Source organism: Equus przewalskii, chromosome 25 (genome assembly GCF_037783145.1).
Source record: "Equus przewalskii isolate Varuska chromosome 25, EquPr2, whole genome shotgun sequence".
Classification (NCBI taxonomy): Eukaryota; Metazoa; Chordata; class Mammalia; order Perissodactyla; family Equidae; genus Equus; species Equus przewalskii.
This window is the reverse complement of record NC_091855.1, coordinates 34,278,073-34,300,984: the sequence shown is the minus strand read 5'-3', so window position 1 is coordinate 34,300,984 and position 22,912 is coordinate 34,278,073. Positions and strand designations below refer to the sequence as shown.

Here is a 22,912-nt window from a genome sequence, read left to right as displayed (position 1 = left end):
TTATTGGCCATTTGTATACCTTCTTTAGAGATGTCTATTCAAATCCTTTGCCCATTTTTAAATTGAGTTAATTGTGTTTTTATTGTCGAGTTGTAAGAATACTTTAAATATTCTGGATATAAGTCCCTTATTAGATATATGATTAGCATGTATTTTTTTTCGTTCTGTGAGTTATCTTTTCACTTTCTTGATGGGGCTTTCTAATTCTGATGAAGTCCAATATATCTAATTTTCCTTTTCTTGCTTGCACTTTTGGTGTCATACCTTAGAAACCATTGCCTAATCTGTGATCATGAAGATTTACTCCTGTGTTTTCTTCAGAGTGGTTTATAGTTTTCATACATATTTTGTTTTTTGGGCTCATTTTGTCAGGCATTCATAAGATAGTGAGGCTACCAATTGTATCAGAAATAAAGCTGAAATTCAGTAACTTAATAGGCAAGGGAGATATACCCTCAGAAAAACAGTCTTCCCAAAAAATGCTCAAGTAGCACTTTGCAGATTAGCAGGTAAATTTGGAGATTGGAGTAAATTTGGAGACATCTGATTAGGTCTAGCCAGAGTGGGAAAAACACTGATTGTCTCCCAGACGAGAGTGAGACTGTTATTTTGTTTGTTTTTATCATTGACAAGATTCTTGATTGTCTAGCTTAAAACCAGTCTCTTCCGGCCTTCAAGTCTCTGATATGATTTTAAACCACAAGCTTTCTAAAGGTTTCTGATATGACGTCAGAAAGCATGGTTTCTTGGCCCTCAAATTGTGTCCCTGATGCTCACCAGCAGAAGCAGGTTTCATGGGTGTCCAATCTCCTCTATTGGTCCTTCCTTGTTCAAGGACAAGGAGAGACCACAAAATTCTGGTTCTGTTTCCTCAGATTTTCACCACTATGTTTATTGTTCTCTATTCTGTCAATAAAACTTTTGTTCAGTTTCTGTTGGTATCAAGGTTAATCGTTGCGGTTTACTTGTCTGAATCATTTGTTGAGACAGGGCTTAGGAACCTGACAATCAGGCCTCATGTGATCGTGAAATAAACAGAAGTGACTATGAATATTATTAGGAGGGATTGGAGAGTAGAGCATGATGCAGAGCATTTCCAGCATTCTAGAGAGCTCCCTCATGCCACTTTCCTGTCAATACACCTGCTATGCAGTCTTCCACTGTATGACTAAACTACAGTTTGTTTATCCATTCTACTGCTCCTGGGTATTTGAATTGTTCCATTTGGGGCCTGTTATAAATAAAGCGGCTACGAGCATTTTTGTGTAAGTCTTTGGCTGGACAGAGCTTTCATTGCTGTTTGGTATATACTTAGGGACAGAATTGCTGTATCGTAAAGTAAATGTTTGTTTAGCTTTTTATGGAAAAAAACGCTAAGTGCCAACATGTTTTCAAATTGATTGTAGCAATGTATCATCCTACCAGCAACATGAAGGAATTCTGTTTGTTCACCAACACTTAGTATTGTTAGTCTTTTAAATAGTGAGCCATTATGGTGAGTTTGTAATGGTATCTCACTGAAGATTTAGTTTGCGTGAGTAATAATATTGAGCACGATTTCATATGTTCACTGGCCATTTTTATATTCTTTTTTGTAAATTGTCTCTTCAAGTCTTTTTTTTTATCATTTTGATCAGATTAATTTTTTCTTATTGATTTTTATGAATTTTTAATGTATTATGGATGAGTCCTTTTTTAGAAATGTGACTTGCAAATGTCTTTTCCCAATCAGTGGCTTGTCTTTTTTGTTCTTTCCCCAGTGTCTTTTGATGAAAAAAAGATTGACTTTTAAAAGTTCAATTTATTAATCTTTTATGTTTAGTACTTCTTGCTTCTTGTATCCTGTTTAAGAACTCTTTTGCTATCCCAAACTTGTGAAGATGTTCTCCTGTTTTCTTCTAGCAGATTGTTTTAGATTTCCTATATAAGCCTATGTAAAATTTCTAATTTTGTGTGCGATATGAGGTGAGGATCATTTTTTTCCCCAGATGGCTGTCAGGTTCTCTACTCTGACCTTGAGTTGGATATTCAAGGTCATAAGCTTTTTTTTACTTGTAAGCTCTCCAATACATCTGTAAAAGTCATACCACCCCACAATCTTTGTAAAAACTGTGGTTATCATTGTAGTCAAGTACAGCCACCCCATTTAATCACCTAAAGTCTTTCCCTCCACAGACACGCTCCATCCCATGCTAGTACCAATAATAATTGGAGTAATTGTGATGCCTTTGCTTACTATGGCTTGTCACTGTCACAATATCTATAAGTATGAGGTAATCTGTGCGTTCCTTAGACATGTGAGCAGCTCAGTCCCAGAATCCCACGTTGATATTCTGTTTTCTAGGGAAATTTCTGGTAAAAATTCTATATCAGTAGTGATCCTGGCAGGAAACATCATTCCACTCAGGGGTTTCACGTGAAGAACACTTATAAGGGGACGATTTGCAGAGGGGCAGACAAAGTTAAAAGAACCAACAAGGAGGGGCCGCCCTGTGGCCGAGTGGTTAAGTTCACGCGTTCCACTGCGGCGGCCCAGGGTTCAGATCCTGGGCGTGGACATGGCACGGCTTGTCAGGCCACGTTGAGGTGGTGTCCCATATGCCACAACTAGAAGGACCTGCAACTAAGATATACAACTATGTACCAGGGGGGATTTGGGGAGATAAAGCATAAAAAAAAAAAGAAAAGAGGAAAAAAAAAAGAACCAACAAGGATATTAAAATATCCGGAGCAAGGGAAGAAAGCCATTACAGTGCCTTTGATTAAAGGGGTAAGGCAAATAAATAGATAATAGATAGATAGATCTACAGATAGATAGATAGGTAGATAGTTAGATAGATAGATACACAGACAGATAGGCAGACTTCTCTCTCCTTCCCTCGTTCTTATCTCCTGCTAGTGCCTTTCACTGGCCAAACCCAATCAGATGCCAGCTGGAAACAGAGCACAAGTATTGCAATTCACAGGGGTCAGTTTTCCAGTGCACCAAACAGAAAAAAGAAAGTCTGAGAATGGATCTGGAGGAATGAGCAAATCGAGAATAAACAGCACATATTGTGAAATGAAAATCAAAATAGACTAAGCAAGATTACTTTGGAAACAGTAAAAATAACACCTAAGAAAACTAAATTGTCAATATAAATGATAAACTATTACAAATTGTAAACTATGGAAACACATCTAGATTACAGAATGAATAAATAAGTAGAAAGAATCTAAAGTGATAAATACAGATGCTGAAAATTGAGAAACTCCAAGTTGGAGGAATTTCCAGTTGAACAGAGGCATTGGCTCGCTTTCTCTATTTTGCCAACACTTCCTGGTACATAGTAGCCCTCTGATGTGAATGGATGAATGGATAGATACTGGAATAGGAGGAACAAAGGAAATCAAATTGATAATAAGACACTAATTTTTTAAACTGAAAGCAAAACAAGCCAATAATAATAGCAAAAATACTGTTCTGAATTATTTGAAATAGAAAATGTTAACTTTAAAGGCACAAAAATCGAATCAGCCGTGCATTTTCCAGCTGCAACAATGAACATCACATCTTCTTCTACAGACCTTCAGGGAAGAATAGTATTACCTGAGAATTTGGAAACAACTTATCTAGTAATTCTTATGCAAAGCCAACACAAGAATGTTGTAAACACTGTATTTCATTAAATCCGAGACTCACTGGTTGTAAGATGCTATTAACACACAGAATAGCTCTTCCAATTAAACTTAACACAGTGTTTTAAGGGATTACTGTGACATTGTTTCCCTCGCCTCCAGTTGCACTGCCTGGGGTGTGCTAAGGCAGTCATTTTGCATGTATCTCAGCAGTAAAACTTACACCATTTCATCTGCTTGTGAGTTTCTCCCTTTCTTAGGTCCTATAAAATACTTAGTGGTTGTTCTACAAGAAAATGGGGAATCACAGTAACTCTTCCAGTGACCTTTGCTTTATTGATAAATACATGCCCTGCTTTGTTTTCCTCTCTTGCTGCACCCACAATAACTTTGTTTCAATGTCAAATTGTAATGTCGTATTTTTTAAGTCATTTTAAGCAGCAGTAAAACTCAACGTGTGTTACTCCAGTGATTCAGGAAACTCAAAAGTGATGATAATGTAAAGAGCTGAGACAAAGTGTACGCGTGAGTAGTCAGTTGACCACTATGGCATCAGTGCCACCTGGTGGACACCGTAAGACATATCAATTATAAAATACATTTCAATTTCCAAGGCGTTAAAAAGTGAAAAAAAAGTGTTTATAGATGAAATATGCCATTGGACGTTAGCAATTGTAATGATTAGTTTTGTGTGTCAACTTGACTGGGCCAAGGGATGCCCAGACCAAATGCTGTTTCTGGGTGTGTCTGTGAGGGCGTTTCTGGATGAGTTTAGCGTTTGAATCAGTGGACCCAGTAAAGTAGACTGCCCTCCCTGATTTGGGCGGGCATCATCCAGTCCATTAAGCGCCTAAATAGAACAAAAAGGTGGAGGAAAGAGGGGTTCACCCCTATTGCTGCCTGTCTGCCTGCTGAACTGGGACATCGGTCTTCTCCTGCCCTTGGATTGGGACTTGCACCCGTGACCCCCCAATTCTCAGGCCTTTAGCCTCCAACTGAGAGTTTCACCATCGGCTCCCCTGATTCTTGGGCCTTTGGTTCTCTAGCTTACAGACAGCAGATCATAGAAGTTCTCAGCATCCGTAATTGTATGGGCTAATTCCTCATGATAAATCTCTCTGTATGTATTTCTCTTATTGGCTCGTGCAGGGTGATGGTGGTGGAAGTGGTGAGAAGTGGTTGGGTTCTATAGATATTTGGAGACCAGAGTCAATAGGATTTGCTGATGGATTAGATGTGTGAGAGGAAGAGAGGAATTAAGAACCACACCAAGGTTTTTGGGCTGAGCAGCAGGAATCATGCAGCTGCCCTTGCTGGAGATGAGGAGGGCTGAGGATGGAGGTTTGTGTGTGGACTACGAGTCTGGTTTGGGATGAGCTGAACTTGAGATGCCCGACGGACATGGCTGTCAGTAGGCAGGTATGTAAGTCAGGAGTTTAGGGAAGAGAATAAGATGGGAGGTTTAAATATGGGAATCATCCACATAAAGATGGATTTAAAATCCTAAAACTGGGCAGGATCTCCAGAGACAGAGAAGAGACCTAAGAATTGAGTGCTGGGGCGCTCCAAACGTTTAAGGGATCAAGGACAGGCGAATGGAGCAGGAGAGACTGGCTGAGCTAGGGAGGGTTGGTGGGGAGGGGTGTGGAAATCAGCCTGTCTCATCCCAGGACCCGAGCTTTCGCTGTGGCTCCATGCAGGAGGCGGCTCTCTCTTCCTCTGGATTGGTGTCTGTTGGCTGAATGAATGCTGCTGTAGTACCAGATTCCTGCCAGGGCCTCTCCACGTGTTGTCCTAAGGCTCGAGAGAAACACAGCACGCCAAATTCGGTTCCACATGTTAATCCTAGCATAGCTAATGACCCAATGGTCTCCATTGATAATTCCCCTTCCCCTCCTGAGGGTTGTTTTCTCCCTGCCTCCCGCTTATTCAGGAATCTGATTTCCTGGTATTAGGAAAAGAAACCACTGTGAGGTGGAGCTAACCTCTTTTCCTCTAGATCTCTTAAACAGCCCCTCCCTCTGTTTTTCACCTACTTCAGTGAGCCGATTCTATAACCAAACGGAGCCTAGAAAAGACTTTCCAGGGATGTAACAAAGACTAACCCGTATTTTACTAATTCCGGAGTCTCAGAGCCCTACTCCCGCGTGTTAGTTTAATTGAGGGAGTTTTTACAAGGTAGAGTATTGAGTTCCCTAGTTGTACCACATCAATATTAAGAGACTTCTGTTTCTTTCCTGATAGGGTTAGAACAATATAGTAAAATCGGATCCATTTCTGATAAAATTTTCACATTATACTATGACCACATGGGATTCATACATAAACTGACTCCAGACCGTTTTGAAGCTGGTGGGTCACTCGCGGCCTTTGGAAATTTTAGAGGTATTTTTGGCCAGGTCAGTGATCTAAGGCGTTGAAATAGTGTGCCTTGTTTTAAGAATAGATGCCGCAAGGGAGACTGGATTGGTGGTTACCATGGGGGAAGCGGGGTGGGGAGGGCAAAAGGGGTGATTAGGCTCCCCTGGGAGGGGATGCACTATAATTCGTTTTTGGGTGGTGAACATGATGTAATCTACACAGAATTGGGAATATATTATAATGTACCTCCGAAAGCTTTATAAGGTTATAATCCAATGTTACTGCAATTAAAAATAAATAAATAAATAAGAATAGATGCCACATTCTATACACAGAATAATGGGAAAATGGGGAAGTTCTCTCCCTGGGACAGACTCTTATCAACGTACTTTGCTCTGTTTAACTAAAAGAAAAGCCTCCATATACCAGGGAACATCTCTAAAATCTTCTCTCAAGTCGCATACAGGGTTATAGAAATTTAACGCAACCCAGGATATCTTCACACGAATATCTTCACAGAAAACGCCACCACATAGTCTAAGCTGGATGCATTACTCCCAAGCCAGGCTCTTCCTGGGCTTCATTCTCTACCTCCCAAGCCTGACCTTGAAGAAACTTGAGTTCTATTTTCCCACTGGTTTACGTTTCTTCTTTATCTTGACCCTGCCCTCCGTTTCTTCCTCTCCTAATGCTCACATAGGAAGGAGTTGTTATCATTTTTCACAGATGACACTACATACAGATTTTTCTAGTAATTATAATGCATGCTGTGCCACTTGTGAAGGTATATATGCCTAATAACTCATCACTGGGCACACTGTTGTGAAAATGAACTCTCTTCAATATATCAGCAAAGAATCAAACAGATTTTTTAACTGAGATTTAATAAAAATGAGCCCTTTGGGCCTAAAAGAAACAGAATAAAGCACAGCCCTAGTGTTGACTGATTGTTCCAAATCACCAGGCTAAGACTGCAGTTGAGAGGGTGGTGTAGACCGTGAGGTGGGAACGTCCTTGTAACAATAAGATGCCGCCACATGACTCCCTGTGTATTTGCCAGTCTGTGGTGTAGGCTCCACATAGACACAAACCAAATGACATGAGTGGGACGGTGGAACTAACCAAGAAATAGCTAACTCAGTTTTTCACTAACTCCACAATATGTACAAAATGTCCTGGTTCTCTTGTGAGAAAGTTTAAATTATTAAAATCAAAAACCAGTGGGGTTTTTATTCTCAGGACAAATTCAAGGAACTCACACTCACGATTACCCCTCCAGCCCCCAAACAAAGTGTGCATGCGTCCTCTTGGGATCCAAATAATCACTAGCCTTTATTTGGCTCTGAGGATGTGCTGGGCGCTGTGGGAGCTCCTAATCTTTAGAACTATTTATCCTCATTTTGCTGATGAGGGAAGTGAGGCACAGCGAGGCTAAATGACTTACCCCAGATTACATCCCCCGCTGGTTAGTTGCTGGCATCAGGCACCTGTCCAGACCGCAGGTTCCAGGGCCTGTGCTTTCGTCCCTACATCACCATTCAGTGAACTTGCACACACTTTCCATAGGATATTCTTGCCACTTCCCGGCTAGAATGTCATACAGAATTCTAAAGCATTTGCAGCCTTTTCAGAGTCCTTAAGCCATCTGTTCAGTCCCACATTTATTCTCCTTGCATCTGTGTCCCACTCTCTCCCCTTCTCAGTGGGTTCCCAATTTAACAGACTAAAAGGCATGACAGAAAATGGGTCTCGAAAGCACCTTTTGACGGCTGCGCCCCACCCAGTCTGCACTACCACCCATCATCATGTCACAGCAACAAGGTCAACACCAATATGCCCTTTGGTGCTGGTCCCCACCTCTCTTCTCACCCTTAAAAGTTCCCAAAGCTGGAAAGGATCAGGATCGGAGAAGGGTGTGTTGAAAAGAAGACCTGTGGGTCAGAAATCCGGGCCAAAGATGCCCGTGTTGACTGTGAGGGAAAGCCTTGCGAACCGGAGGAAAGGAGAGGGTGCATGCCTCCGGAGCTGGGAGCTCAGTGGCTGTGCAGTCACTAGCATGAGACCGGGAGCAGGAGCTTTCAGTGGAGAGCAGTACGCTGCAGCCCCTTTCTTAAGTATAACTCCAAGAACCATGTTCTAAAATCTGCACCTCCGGATGCCTCCCACACACACGCTGGAAGACACTCCAGTCTCCACACGCCCTTAATCTCTGCCTTCTACAACGCCACAGGAGTCTTAAATGGAATCTTACTGCTCAGCATCCCTTTTCCTCCTCAACAGAAAAATGCATTTTCCCTTGCACCCACGTGGACATTCAAACAGAACATGTTGAACTATTACTCCTATTGATAAGCAAAACACTGTTGTTTCAATGTGAAGTGGAAACAGATCTGATATATGCCTTTTGTCATAGCTGAAATATAAAATAGTTTAAGTACGATATTTTCTTTTTCCCTATTCCAGGCTCCTGATATGGGCTTTGAGACTGCCCTTGCTCCACAGCATATCACCTTAAATGAAATGATCTTTTATGCATATGTACCCGCTAATGAGCCTAAGGACAGTATACACACCAAGCAATTCAACAACATTCACTTTGGAAAAGAGATCCACTCCAGGTGGTTACTATCTGCCTCCCGTTTGTTTAGATTGTGCACTGGTTTCTAGATTCTAAATTTTGAGCCTACGTTTTGGGTAATTTTGGGGCTCAAATACAGTAAGTCTTTTCTTGATTCCTCATAAGGTCAAATAACATTTATAGCCTACAAGGTGCCTTGCATGATGCCCCAATTTTGGAAACATGGGTCAGTTACATCAGCACCAACAGGCCAAGCTATAGAAATGTATGTTTGTCATCTTGAGTATCAAAGACGTTCTGGGCTACACTGGGTACTGTCTATCCACAGAGTTCATGCACATGGCAATTCTTGTTTATCCCAAAGACAAACACCTCTAACACCGTGGAGGCCATCTTGCATGATATTCTGCATGGCAGGGTATGCAGAATTCCCAGGAATGCTTACTTCTAAGATATCGGCAAAAGCCAATGACCCTTAAAGCTTTATGATCTTTAGGGCCTAAAACATCTCTTTGAAGGACAATATGAAGTCTACACCCTGCTCCCCGAATCTAACAGCCAGAAAGGACACCATTTCAGATTACCAGAAGCTCACCCTACTGCAAATGTGGTGGGCCTTATTCCACCAGGTTGAAATCTGTATATCGTATGTTTTGGGCTGTCGATACATATCTTGTCCCATAGCCAACAACTCCACGCACCATGGGGCGCTCACTGGGAGGTGGAGAGGAAGACTGGGATCAGACATAATATCACAAAGTCCAAAGTCAGCGGCAGGTCAAAGGCAGATATCTAGGTTGTCAGGGGGTGAAGCAGGGTGAGCCCTTCAGTCGTCTCTTCCACAATAGTTATTTAACACCTACTACACACAGGGCACTATGGTAGGTGCTGGTGGGGCGGTGAAGAAGACAGTCAAGCCCATGCACTCCATGACCTTGCACATGGTTATGTCATTACAGTTGACGTAAGTCTACACCAGAGGAGTGTATAGCATTTACACAGTATTTTCCTGGGGGTTGAGCCTTCGTTTGGAGGATCTTGGAAGGTTTCTCAGAGGAAGGGATGTTTAAGATGTGATTGGAAGAATGAGGATGAAGGGAGGGGGTTGTGGGGGGAAGGTTCCAGACTAGGGGAACAGTGTGGGAAAGGCCCCCAGGCCGAAAGGAGCAGGATGTGTGTTTGAGAAAACCAGAGTGACTTCAGTGTCGTGAACAAAGGAGAAAAGTCTTTGAGCGAGTGGAGACAGGTCAGGGAGGGCCATTTCAGTACCAGTAAGAAATTTGGACGTTATTCCAAGAAAGGAGGAAGCATTGAAGACTTTTAATTAGATCAATAACTGGATTGATTTGTGTGTAATTTTACTGAACAAGCTGGAGAGCTAACTTTATTTTCCTCCTACTGTCTCTTCAAATCCCTTCTGTGGACTTATTCCTCTCTACCCCCAGAGGATTATCAGCAAGTCCCGTAGCTTTTCTCTTAGAGAGTGACTAAACCTTTCCTTGGTTTAAAAAAGTTGAAGTCAGTCTAATGATCACATGACTCCATTCCTGTCCAGTGTTTTAAAAAAACTTCAAACTCTTCCCCAATTTAAATTTATTTCCCAGCCCGTTTGGGCCTGATCCCGACCAGGGAGCCTGGAGGGTGGCGAGGTGGAGTATTTCTCATCCTTATGATTTTCTGGTTCATTTCCTCCTTCCTACATAGCTATGGTTCCCAGCTCTTCCGGAGTTTGGATGAAAGAAGGGAGGTGAGATAAAGGGACGAGAAGTCCTCCTCATGGAGACCTCTGATGGGGTCCTTCACAGGGGGCCAGGCCACTCCTCCAGCTGGTGACAACGAGGCCCATCACCTCTGGTCTCTGGAATCGTGTCGCTCTGTTGCAACCCTTCACCCTCTGGCAGTCCTTCTGAGTGTCTTTCCTTTCCTTTTCTTTCCTGCCTCTCCCCGACCCCTAACACTATGCCAGTCCCCTAAAGATGAGCATTGCCTTGAATTTCGTGTTAACATTTAAAATTTTTTTCTTTATAGCTTTAACATGTGCATATGTATCAAAACATATTCTTGAGTTTTGCCAAATGTATTATTTAGCTATGTATACTTTCTTCTGTGACTTGCCTTTTTCGTACAACATGATGCCTTTTAAATTACGCCATATGCTTTTAAAATTACTCCATATTGATGTCTCTATCTGTAGTTCACTCACATGAATATGCCACAATTTATTTAGTTATTCTCCTGTGTTGTCTTGTAGTAGTTTTAAGCTTTTGCTTTTCATTTTTAAGTTTTTAATCTATCTAGAATTGATGTTGTGTGTAGTATGAAGTGGGAATCTGATTTTTTTCTATCTTTTTTTTCCTAAGCTTTTTGATGAGGAAGATTGGCCCTGAGCTAACGTCTGTTGCCAATCTTCCTCTTTTTTTTTTTTTCTCCCCAAAGCCCCAGTACATAGTTGTAGATCCTAGTTGTAGGTCATTGTAGTTCTTCTATGTGGGACGCCACCACAGCATGGCTTGATGAGCAGTGTGTAGGTCCAAGGCTGGGATCCAAACCAGCAAACCCCAGGCCACCAAAGCGGAGCACATGAACTTAACCACTCTACCACGGGGCAGGGCCTTCTTTTTTTTATATGTATAGATAACCGATAGCCCGTCCCAGTCCCTCCTTTCCCCACTGATCTTCAGTGTCTCATCATACGTCTTGGTTCTGTATATGCAATGGTCTGTTTCTGGTCTCTCTGCTATTTCATTGTAGTATTTGTCTTGCCCTTATCACGCTGACTAAATTTCTCTAGCTATAAAACTCATGTGAATAGCACCCCCTCCTGGTTTTTCTTGGCCTTTGTTTTTGCATCGAAATGGTAGGTTCAGCTTATCAAGTTCTATTAAGAAAAAAAACCCACAACAACCTGTTAATAGAAATTACCTCTTGCAGCCAAATTCTGCCTTATATCTGCAGTTAGATCTTGGGTGGAAATTTCTTCCTCTTCTCCTAGCAGTAAGATAACTCTACTTTGTTCTCTTAGAATTTTAGGCCGAGACAACTTCCTGACCCTCCTTAAGGGGTCAAGAGTTGTCATTTTATCCTTCTCTTGTCTGTAATGTGTCTTTGCCTGTGCCCCATGGATGAGTAGCGCTGCTTTCTTTCTCCCAGGAGCTTAAAGCTCTTGTTTCATAAGAGAGAAAGGTGAAGGAGGGAGGGGGCCCAGCTTCAGTGCCAGCCGCCCCAACCCCAAATACTCCTCCCCAGTCACTGATCACCTCTTTTGAGGCCTGTGTACAAAGGCGTTAAATGGCCAACCTCCTGGAGCTTGTGGCTTTTGCTTCCTATGAAAGAAGGTTCAGGGAAGCGGATGGTGCCTCATGCCTGTTTCCTCCCATCCTCCCATCCTCCTTGCTGCCTGCACCACCAGCAGGGGCTCTCTCTGGCCTGCTGACCTGCCCCAATCTTTCTCATGAGCCTCTGGAGAAGCCTGTGGGAAGAAACTTGCAAGCGAGTGCAGATGCCCCTTTGAAACATGCCTCAACATTCCAGACTCACATTCTTGGCCTTGGCAGTTTTTTACAATTCAGGTAATTCTTGCTTGCTTGTGTTGGGGCCAGCACTGTGTTTCTCCCTCCTATGCTCTTCCATAAGTGAGACTGATCTAGTGCTCACACTTTCCTTGCAACGGCTTGTTCCCCTGGATTTCAGGTTAGTTGGTTGTCTTGTAACCTTAGTTCTCTGATGAGGTTAAGGAAAGTGATGACCTTTGTGTTATCTGTTTTGTTTTTTGTTGCATCTTTCTACTTTGAAAGCAAAATTGGAAGTCTTGTAATTGACTTTGCACAGCAATCTTAAATTTTCAAATTTGCTAAATTCTTTTTGTAAATTCCAGTGCTTTTTCTATATATTCTTTTGGGTTTTTCAAGTAGAGGTATTTTTCTTTCTTTCTTTTTTTGCTGAGGAAGATTATCTCTGAGCTAACATCTGTTGCCAATCTCCCTCCTTTTTTGCTTGAGGAAGATTCACCCTGAGCTAACATCTGTGCCAATCTACCTCCACTTTATATGTGGGTCACCATCACAGCATGGCTGACAAGTGGTATATATCTGCACTAGGGATCCAAACCCATGAACCCAGGCCGCCAAAGTGGAGCACACTGAACTTAACTACAATGCCAGGGGGCTGGCCTGAGGTATTTTTCTGAGTCAATAATCACATTACCCGCAAATAATTTGTTTTGTTTCATTCTTAACATTTCTTAGCATTTTACACCTTTTTCATGCTACAGCGTCTAGGCCCTCGTTTAAGAGAAATGAAGATAATGGGTGTCTTAGTCTGTTTGAGCTGCTATAACAAATTACTACAGACTGAGCGGCTTATAAACTATAGAAATACATTTCTCCCAGTTCTGGAGATGGAAATCCAAGATCAGGTGCCAGCATGGTCGTGTTCTGGTGAAGGCGCTCTTCTGGGCTGCAGATTGCCAGCTGCTGCTTGGGTCCTCACATGTGGAAGGGGACAAGGATCTCTCTGGAGCCTCTTTCATAAGGGCACTAATCCCATTCATGAGAGCTCCACCCTCATGACAGAAATCGCCTACTGGAAGCTCCACCTAATGCCATCACCTTGGGCATTAGGTCATAACGCTTGAATTTGAGGAGGACACACACATTCAGACTATTCAGACCACAGACTATTCCTGTTGTTCTGACTTTGTTGTTTCTTTTTTTGTTGAGGTTAGCCCCGAACTAACATCTGCTGCCAACCCTCCTCTTTTTGTTGAGGAAGACTGGCCCTGAGCTCACATCTGTGCCCATCTTCCTCTACTTTATATGTGGGATGCCTGCCACAGCATGGCTTGACAAGTAGTGTGTAGGTCCGCACCTGGGATTCGAACCAGCAAACCCTGGGCCGCCAAAGCGGAACGTGCGCACTTAACTGCTGTGCCACCGGGCCGGCCCCTAGTTCCTGACTTTTAAAAGAATGTTTTAAATATTTCACCATCACATATTATCCTTTCTATAGTTTTTTAAAATCTTTTTTCATTTATCGGTTTATTCATTTTCAGTTTGAGGTGTTTTATTTTTGATTTTCAATTAAATATTTCTTCTATATCTAATGTGCTTATCTATAGAATTTTTTCCTTTAACCGTTTATTTAATGTGAATTGTCTTATGGATTTAATGTTGAGCCAACCTCAAATTCTTGGAATACACCTATCCTAGTGATTGTATATTACCTATAAATATTGCATAATTTTGCTAACAAGATTCTACCAGCCTCATAAATGATTTATTTTATTTTCTGGAACAGTTTAAGTTGGAGTTTTCTGTTTCTTGAAAGTTTGATTTTTGAAATTGGTTGAAACTTTCTAAATGGCCTAGGACTAGGCCATTTATTATGCTCAATTTTTGTAAATATTCTATATGTGCTTGTGGAGAATACAATTTCCTGTTGTTGAGTGCAGTGTAAATATTTATTTGTTAGATTAGTCCTTTTAATTATGATGTTCTGATTTTCTGTATTCTTACTGATTTTTTTTCTGCTTGATCTATCAGTTATTGAGAGAGTTATGTTAAAATTTTCTGATATGATATTGGATTTGCCAATTTCTTATTGTTGTTCTGTCAGTTTTGCCTTATATATTTTGAGGCTGTTATTAGGTACATATAAGTTTAGAACTGTTACATCTTCCTGATGAGGTGAACATTGTATTGGTATTTGGCGACCTTTTTTATCTTTATAATGCTTTTTTTCGCATTCACTGCTTTTCTTTTGTTGTATTAAAATATGCATAACATAAAATTTACCATCTTAACCATTCTTAATATACAGTTCTGTGGCATCAAGTATATTCACATCGTTATGCAACCATCACCACCATCCATCGCTAGGACTTCTAGTCTTCCCCAGTTGAAACTCTGTACCCATGGAATGGTAACTCCCCATTCCGCCTCCCCTCAGACCCTGACAACCACCATTCTACTTTCTGTCTCTATGATTTTAACTGGTTACCTTACGTAAGTAGAATTATACAACATTTGTCCGTTTGTGGCTGGCTTATTTCACTTAGCATAATGTCCTTAAGTTTTATCCAAGTTTTAGCATGTGACAGGATTTCCTTCATTTTTAAGACTAATAATATTCCACTGTATGCCTATACCACATTTTGCTTATCCATTCATCTATGAGGCACACCTGAGTTGCTTCTACCATTTGTCTGCTGTGAACACGGGTGTACAAATATCTCTTTGAGATCCTGCTTTCAGTTCTTTGGGGCATATACCCAGAAGTGGAACTATTGGATCGTATGGTAATTCTCTGTCTAATATTTGGAGGAGCCTCCATACCGTTTTCCACAGCAGCGGCACCTTTTACATCCCCACCAACAATGCACAAGCGTTCCAGTTCCTCCATAGCCTGGCCGCCACTTGTTACTTTATGTTTATTTTTTTGATAATATCCATCTTAATGGATGTGAGGTGGCCTCATTGTAGTTTTGATTTCCATCAGTGATGTTGAGCGTCTTTTCATGTGCTATTGGCCATTTGTATATATTCTCTGGAGAAATGTCTATTCGAGACCTTTGCTCATTTTCAATCGGCTTGTTTGGTTTTGTTGTGGGGTTACAGTGGTTTTGGGGTGGGGGGCGGTTTTGGTCAGTTATTCATGTGGTCCCACTACGCTTCTTTGTGTAATATTTACCTGGTGAATTCAATCCTTTTACTTCCACCTGCCTGATGTGTCTCTCATAAAAGACGAATATGGATTTTGTGGGGTTTTTTAGCCAATCTAACAATTTCTGTCTTTTAACTGGAGAGCTTGATCCAATTATACTTATTATTTTTTACTCATATATTTGAATATATTCCTACCATCTTCTTTTGTACTTTCTATTTGTCCTGCTTTTTCTTTATTTCTTTTTTGCTAACTCTCTTTGCTTGACTCACTTTGAGGTTCTTTTTTCTCCTCACTTCAATTTTTTTTCTTTTACTAGATTTGGACTTTTATGCTCTTTTTATTATTATTATCATTGTATCAGAGATTTTCACGTGTTAACTTAAAGTCTAAAATTAATTGATATTTTTATCCCCTTCCCATTGCATATGTAGCCTCAAACCCTAGGTTTCTGGTCTGTCTCCACTCTTTATATTTCTCAGGATGAGTCCAGTTTTGGTTCCTATGTCCTTCAAACCTCAGAAGACGTAGGGCAACTTATGAAACAGTCCCCTCAAAGCCCTTCCTGGATTATCGCGAGGAGAGGCACTTTCTTCTTCTCCATGTGGGGTGGCATGGAGATGAGAGCCGAAATGCGCAGCACACCATTACTACTGCCTTCTTTGAACTCATGAACTCTCATTTAGCTTAAATGATTTAGCTTTCTTTTCAAATGCAGCTCTGGCTGTGATGTGGAGAGTGAATTGGAGGGTAACAATTGTGGTTGCATTCGGATCAGTTAGAAGGCTTTGGCAGTAGTCTAGGCTCAAACTGGTGTTTTGGTCTAAAGTGTTGATAGTAAAAATGGAGAAGAATGGATGGCCTTGAGGGAGATTTGGGAGATATACTCGACAGGAGGAGGGGCCAGAGCACTTTCCACTCCTTTGCTCCATTGCCTGGCTCTTTGCCTGATAAAGTACATCTGTGCTTGTCTTCTGTGTCCTGCACCCAGCTACCTCTTGTCTTATCACCATCATGGGATCTGAGGTTCTCATATTGTGCTTAGAAAGACAGGCACCTGAGGAAGACAGACTGTGGGTGAGGGATCAGGCAATGTGGAGATGGCAAATGGTAGGCTTTGAATTCAAAAGAGAGTTTGAGGAATAAGAGTCAGGCACTAAGCTTAGGTGATGGAAAAGGAGGGATTCAGAACTTTAGCAAGGAATCTGGACCATGGGGGCTAAAGCTTCGTATAATCCCAACAACAGGATAGGGCACCCCCTATGATGAGTTGTTGGGTCTGAATCAAAATCTTTTCCACAGTAGGAATTGATTCAATACCTTCAGGTAAAAAACAAAAAATATATCTGCTTGTAATAGCGGAAGTATACTCATTCCACAAATGGTCAAGTATTGAGAAGGAACGTCTCTCATTCCATAGCAAGGTCAGTTGTTCCTAAGAATCTTCACAAAATCCTAAAAGTGACAACTTAATGTCAATATTCCTACTAAATTGCCCAGAAGAAAAGCATCATCAACATTTACACAGAGCTTTTCGTAAAGCTATTCGTTAATTCAATGAATATTTATTGAGTGCCTATTACCCGTTGAGTCTGATGCTGTGACTGGGAATATAGCGGCGAGACAGACAGTGTCCTCGCCCACATGAAGGTGACATTCTAAGGAACAGAGACAGATGATAAACAGATAAGCAAAAAACAAAATAATTTTAGATCTAATACATGCTGTGAAGAAAGTAAATATGGTGACAGAGGGAATGAGAAGGATAAAGAGCTGAGAACGAGGAGCCAAGAGCCAAGGCAAGAGCTTCCCGGGCAGGAGAAACTGCAAGTGCAGCGAGGCGAGAACAAATCAGGCACAGTTAATAAACAGGGAGGAGGCTGGTATGCATGGTGCAAAGTGAGGTCTCGGGCGGCCAGGTCAGTGAGGAGCTAGGCGGGCGCCAGATCATATAAGGGACGCGTCAGGCTTCATGAGTTTACATTTTATTCTTGATATCAGGGGAAGCCACTGGAGAGTTTTATGTAGGGGAATAAAATAATTTATATTTTTGAAAAATCACTCTGACTGCTGTGAAAACTCTAAGACAGGGTAAGAGTAGAAGTTTCTAGGCCCCCTGGAAAGCTCTGGAAGTAATACAGGTGAGAGATGGAGGTGGCTGAAGCAGGTGCACTTGAGGGAAGACAGGCTTTGATGGTGGATTGACTTGGAGATAGGAACAGGAGAGCAATCAGAAATTATCCATAGAAAGTAGAGGGAGATGGGCACAGATGTTAGCCCAGGGCCAGTCTCGTTACAATCAATGAACCTACATTGACACATTATCACTCAAAGTTCGTAGTTTACATTACGGTTCACTCTTAGTGTGTACATTCTATGGGTTTGGAAAAATGTGTAATGGCGTGTATCCACCTTGTAATATCATATGGAATAGTTTCACTGCCTTGAAAATCCTCTGCGCTCCTCCTATTCAACCCCCTACCAGCCCCTAATGTCTTTACTGTCTCCATAGTTTTGTCTTTTCCAGAATGTCATATAGATGGAATCATATGGTTTATAGCCTTTTCTGATTGGCTTTTTTCTCTTAGTTAAATGCATTTAAGGTTCCTCCTTGTCTTTTCATGGCTTGACAGCCCATTTCTTTTTAGTGTTGAATAATATTCTATTGTCTGGATGGACCACAGTTTATCCGTCACCTACTGAAGGACTTCTTGGTCGCTTCCAAGTTTTTGGCAATTATGAATAAACTTCTATAAATGTCTTTGTTTAGATTTTTTTGTGTAGACTTAAGTTTTTAATTCACTTGGGTAAATACCAAGAAATGTGATTGCTAGATTGTATGGTAACAATATGTTTAGTTTTTTAAGAAACTGCAGAAGGGTCTTCCAAAGTGGCTGTACCATTTTGCATTCCCACCAGCGGTGAATGCGCGTTCCTGTCGCTCCACATCCTCAGTAGCATTTGGTGTTGTCAGTGCTTTGGCCTTTGCCATTCTAGTAGATGTATGATGATATCTCATTGATGTTTTAATTTGCCTTTCCTGACGGTGTATGACGTGGAGCATCTCTTCATGTGTTTGTTTGTCATCTGTATATCTTCTCTGGTGAGGTATCTGTTCAGATCTTTCACCTTTTTTTTAACTGAGTCGTTTGTTTTCTTCTTATTGAGTTTTAAGAATTCTTTGAGTTGTAGGGGATCAGAATAGCTACCCCAGAATATGCCCCTTTGGCCTAAGGATTATTTTCAGCTGAAGGCAATAGAGCGGAAAGAGACACAAGAAAAAAATCTCTGCCTTGCCCCACTCTACCTAAGGATTATTTTCAGCTGAAGGCAATAGAGCAGAAAGAGACACAAGAAAAAAATCTCTGCCTTGCCCCACTCTACCAGGAAAGGCAGGGTGTTCTTAAACACCAGAGACTCTTATCAGCCCAGAGACAGAGGAACCTACATAACAAACCTTACTGAAACAACCCTTGTCTCCTGCTAGTTTCCCTCATATATTTACTTTTCCACAGTTTGCCATGTCTAAAAGCTTAAGCCCCTTTTCCTTTGTCTTGTCACGTCTCTACCAATTTTCTGTTCTTTGTTCGGATGCTATATAAGCCCCAGGTTCTAACCACCCCTTTGAGTTACTCATCACTGAGGTTTCTCCTGTGTGTAAACTTGATGCACAGGTTAATAAACTATTTGTTTTTCTCTTCTAATCTGCCTTTTGTCAGTTTAATTTCCAGGGCCCCAAGTGCAGAACCTAGGAGGGTAGAGAAAAAAGAAGTTTATTTCCTCCCGTACAGTTTCTTTTGGGTAACAGTCCTTTATCAGAGGTGTCTTTTGCAAATATTTTCTCCCAGTCTGTGGCTTGTCTTCTAATTTTCTTAACAGTGTCTTTCAGAGAGCAGAGATTTTGAATTTTAATAAAGCATGGCTTATCAATTTTTTCTTTCATGGATCGTGTTTTTGATCATCTAGATGTGCTCCTATTTTGTCTTTTAGGAGTTTTATAGTTTTGCATCTTATCTTAAAGTCTGTGATCCATTTTGAGTTAATTTTTGTGAAGGGTGTAAGGTCTGTGTCTAAATTTATTTTTTTGTGTATGAATCTCCGAGGTTAACATTTTAAAAATGGATTTTTTTCTTGATTATAAAGTACAGGCTCATTGTAGAAACTTCTTAAAAGACAGATAAATATAAAGGAGAACATTGAAGTCATGGCCGTTAACCCTTCGATGAATTACCAATTAGTCCTTTTTAATATGCATTTTAACATTTTTCACCTTGCTTCTTTCATTTAGACATTATAATATGACCACTTTCCTTATGCAACTAAAAACTCTCTGTAAATATAATTCTCATAGTTGCATTCGGCCTAAGTAGATCATGTATTGTCATTTACTTAATTTTCCTATTGTCAGCCTTTCTTTCTTTGTTTTTTTTTTAACTGAAGAAGACTCGCCCTGAGCTAACATCCACCACTCATCCTCTTGTTTTTTTTCTTGAGGAAGATTAGCTCTGAGCTAACATCTGTGCCAGTCTTCCTCTATTTTGTATGTAGGTTGCCACCACAGCATGGCTGATGAGTGGTGTAGGTCCATCCCCAGGATCTGAACCTGTGAATCCCAGCCACCAGAGTGGAGCCTGCAAACTTAACCACCACACCATGGAGCCAGCTCCAGCATTTCTGATTTCTAACTTTTATCATACTGCTGTGATGCACATCTTTGTTTGGAAAGCCTTTTTTCCCTCCTGTGTTTCAAGTTATTTCCTTAGGATAGAGCCCTATCAGTAGACTTATGGGATCAGAAGGGAAAAAATAATGCTAGAGCTCTTAATGCATAATGTCAAACTTCTTTCTGGGAAGATTGTACTGACTTACATCCTATCAGCAGTGGACGAATGCCTCTCTCCACTCGACTCTTGCCACCCCTGAACCCTATCATTTACAAATCTTTGCTAATTTGATAGGTGAAAAATTGTACCCCATTGCTGTAGTTGGCATTTCACTGATTACGTACTATGGAGGCTGAAGAAATATTAATGAAATGTTCATTTGTTAGCCATTTGTAGTATATTTTGTTTATAAATTATATATTCATAAACTTGCTCATTTAAGCCACAGTTTTTTCCAAATTCCTTAATGTTTTTTGCTTTGTTTAGGAAAACTGGAACAGCTTACATAAGAGAGATATTGCAACATAACAGGCCTGAAGGATTTTTGTCCTCAGTTATTGCAGAAGTCATAGACCCTTTCGGAATAGAAGAAGCCAGTGAGAGCTCTTGTTTGTCTAGTTCCCTTTCCATTAATCAAACTGGACATTTCTCCTATAAACTTACTCTTCAATTACAAAGTAAGTGTAGTAATATAATACATCACTGATGGCCAGAAAAAAATGAAAAATTATCTTTTGGGAGGACTGTTCATGCTCATTTGCAGAACAATCGATTTTACAATTTAGTCCGCTTGCCAACCTACAGAAGTCTACATACACTTCAGTTCCTGGAGGAATTTTTTATTTCTAATATAATAAAAACTAGCTGTAACTTCATTGATATTTCATTAATAGAAGTGCTTTCATTTATTCCTATGATGTTATTTTGTCGTAAATAGTATTCAGGAGAAGTGAAAAAAAATAGGAAGCCCATGTAGATTTTGCCCCACATAATAATAGAATTTTGAATCACTGTTATGGAGGAAATTTCGTTTTCAAAGGATTTATGATAGATACATAGCAAAAGTTAGTATAGTTTATTGTAAGGATTTGGGTTCTCCTCTGAGTAAGTGGGAGGCCATTGGAGGGTTTTGAGCAGAAAGTGACATGACTGTACTTGGGTTTTAACAAGATCACTTTGGCTGCTGCATTGAGAATAGACTGGGCACGTGGTGGAGAGAGGGCAAGAAGGAAAGCAGAGAAATGAGTTAGGATGCTGTTGCAATAATCAGGTGAGAGATCATAGCAACTGTAAGATGCTGTCACTCATCCAAGTGGGAAAATAAGGTGGATATTTAGAAAGACAAGTCTGGAGTTCAGGAAAGACATCTGGACTGGAGAGAGAAATTTCGGCAGTCAGCATATATATGATAGTTAATGCTATGAGACCAGATGAGATCACCTGGAAAATGAGTGTGGATATGGAAAAGAAAAATTCTGAGTTCCAATCCCTGACACTCCAACAATTAATGGTCCAGGAGGTGGGGAAGAATCCGGAAAAGAGATTGGATGGTGTGCTCAGAGAAGAACTAAGAAAGAGCGTGTCTCAGAAGCCAAGTGAAGGTGTTTCAAGAAGGTGGGAGTGTTTCTTTGTCAGAGGCTACCATAGGTCAGGTAAGATGAGGAAAGAAAACTGGCTGATGGATCTCTGTGAAAGTCACTGGTAACCTTGACAAAAGCTATTGTCGGGTGGAGCAGTGTGGACAAAATTCTGATTGGGTTATGTTCAAGAAATTATGAGAGGAGAGGAAGTGAAGACAGTGAATAAAGGCAACTCTTTCAGGGAATTTCACTAGGGGGGGAGGAGAGGAATTATATGGCAGTTGGAGGGAATGTAGGAAAGGATTTTTATTGGTTTGTTTAAAAAGGGAGAAATTAGAGCACATGTGCATAATAAAGGGAATCAAGAGATTCTTCTGACTACTTCTATTTACCTTTTCAGAATGAAGCAAGTGTTATTGTTGTTGACGTTTCATGACCTATCAAAAACCTTTGATAACGACTTCCTCCCTCTTCGAAGCAGCCTCCTTTTGGCTTTCCTCATATCCCCTCTCATGGATTTTCTCCAATCACTTCTTCTTTTGCTCCAAAAAGTGGAATCTTTTTCCTTCCTTTTCCTTACATGACAGTGTCCCTTATGACCCCGTCCTGGAGCCTCTTTTCTTCTACACCTTCCTGCTCTCCTTAAGCAATAAATTATTCATCCCTTCAACAAATATTTATCGAGCACCTTCTATGTAATAGGCAGACCTGTAGGCATTGGGGAAACACTGGCCACATTATCCTTCTCTTGTAGAATCACAATGAAGATTCTAGGTTATTAAGGCTCATGGCAGTTCTACAGTAAAGAAATCAGCTTTCTTATAATTACTTAACCCTACATGTCTTCTTTTTTCTGCTGAGAATCTTACAGAACTAGTTTCATTGTAAAGGTTAAAGTTTCATAGTAAAGGTTTGTGCTTGACGTATTTGTGATACACCTTCTATAAAATAATTTGAATTATAACCTGAAATCTAGCAAATGTGTTCTCTGGTTAAGATCATAGTTTAAAAACTCAAATAGCATATTTATCAGTTATGTCCACCAGTGTGCGTGGGGAACATTGGCTGCTGATTTGACACCGAATCATTCCCGTTTCAGCTCCAGGTATTATTTCCTCATTTCAAGACTCAGATATAGAGAAGACTGTGGTGATTCCTGGTTACAGCAGCTTCCTGATCACAAGCATTTTAGATGATAAGAACGCTTTAGCTATTGCTACGATGCCTGAAAGAGTGCCCACCAATAGGATCTTTCCAAAAGACTCCTGGTTCCTGTACAACTTTGGGCAAAAGAATGGAAGGACATGGAAAATACATTCAAAACCGTGTAATTATTGGTTTCAACAACACGATGATTCACTATCCCTCAATGTCCTGAAATACATTGATCTGGGGAAATCTCATACTTTCAAAGTTAAGCTCATACCTCACACAAAAGGTAAGTTTATTTT

At 40.7% G+C, this 22,912-nt stretch overlaps 1 protein-coding gene across 38 annotated transcripts in view; it reads left to right on the top strand.

The window, feature by feature from the left end:
* CATSPERB (cation channel sperm associated auxiliary subunit beta) overlaps window positions 1–22,912 on the top strand; it is a 138,970-nt gene that overhangs the window by 90,697 nt on the left and 25,361 nt on the right. For 37 of the 38 annotated variants that reach the window (XR_011533101.1, XR_011533099.1, XR_011533100.1 and 34 more), the window contains 4 exons: window positions 5,863–6,017; window positions 8,443–8,597; window positions 20,368–20,558; window positions 22,561–22,899. Coding sequence is in view for 35 of the 38 variants with exons in the window: in XM_070594450.1 (XP_070450551.1) it covers window positions 5,863–6,017; window positions 8,443–8,597; window positions 20,368–20,558; window positions 22,561–22,899 (840 nt within the window). In the remaining 3 variants the exon portion in view is untranslated. The remainder of the gene's footprint in view (window positions 1–5,862; window positions 6,018–8,442; window positions 8,598–20,367; window positions 20,559–22,560; window positions 22,900–22,912) is intronic. The other variant, XM_070594469.1, reaches the window with a different exon arrangement.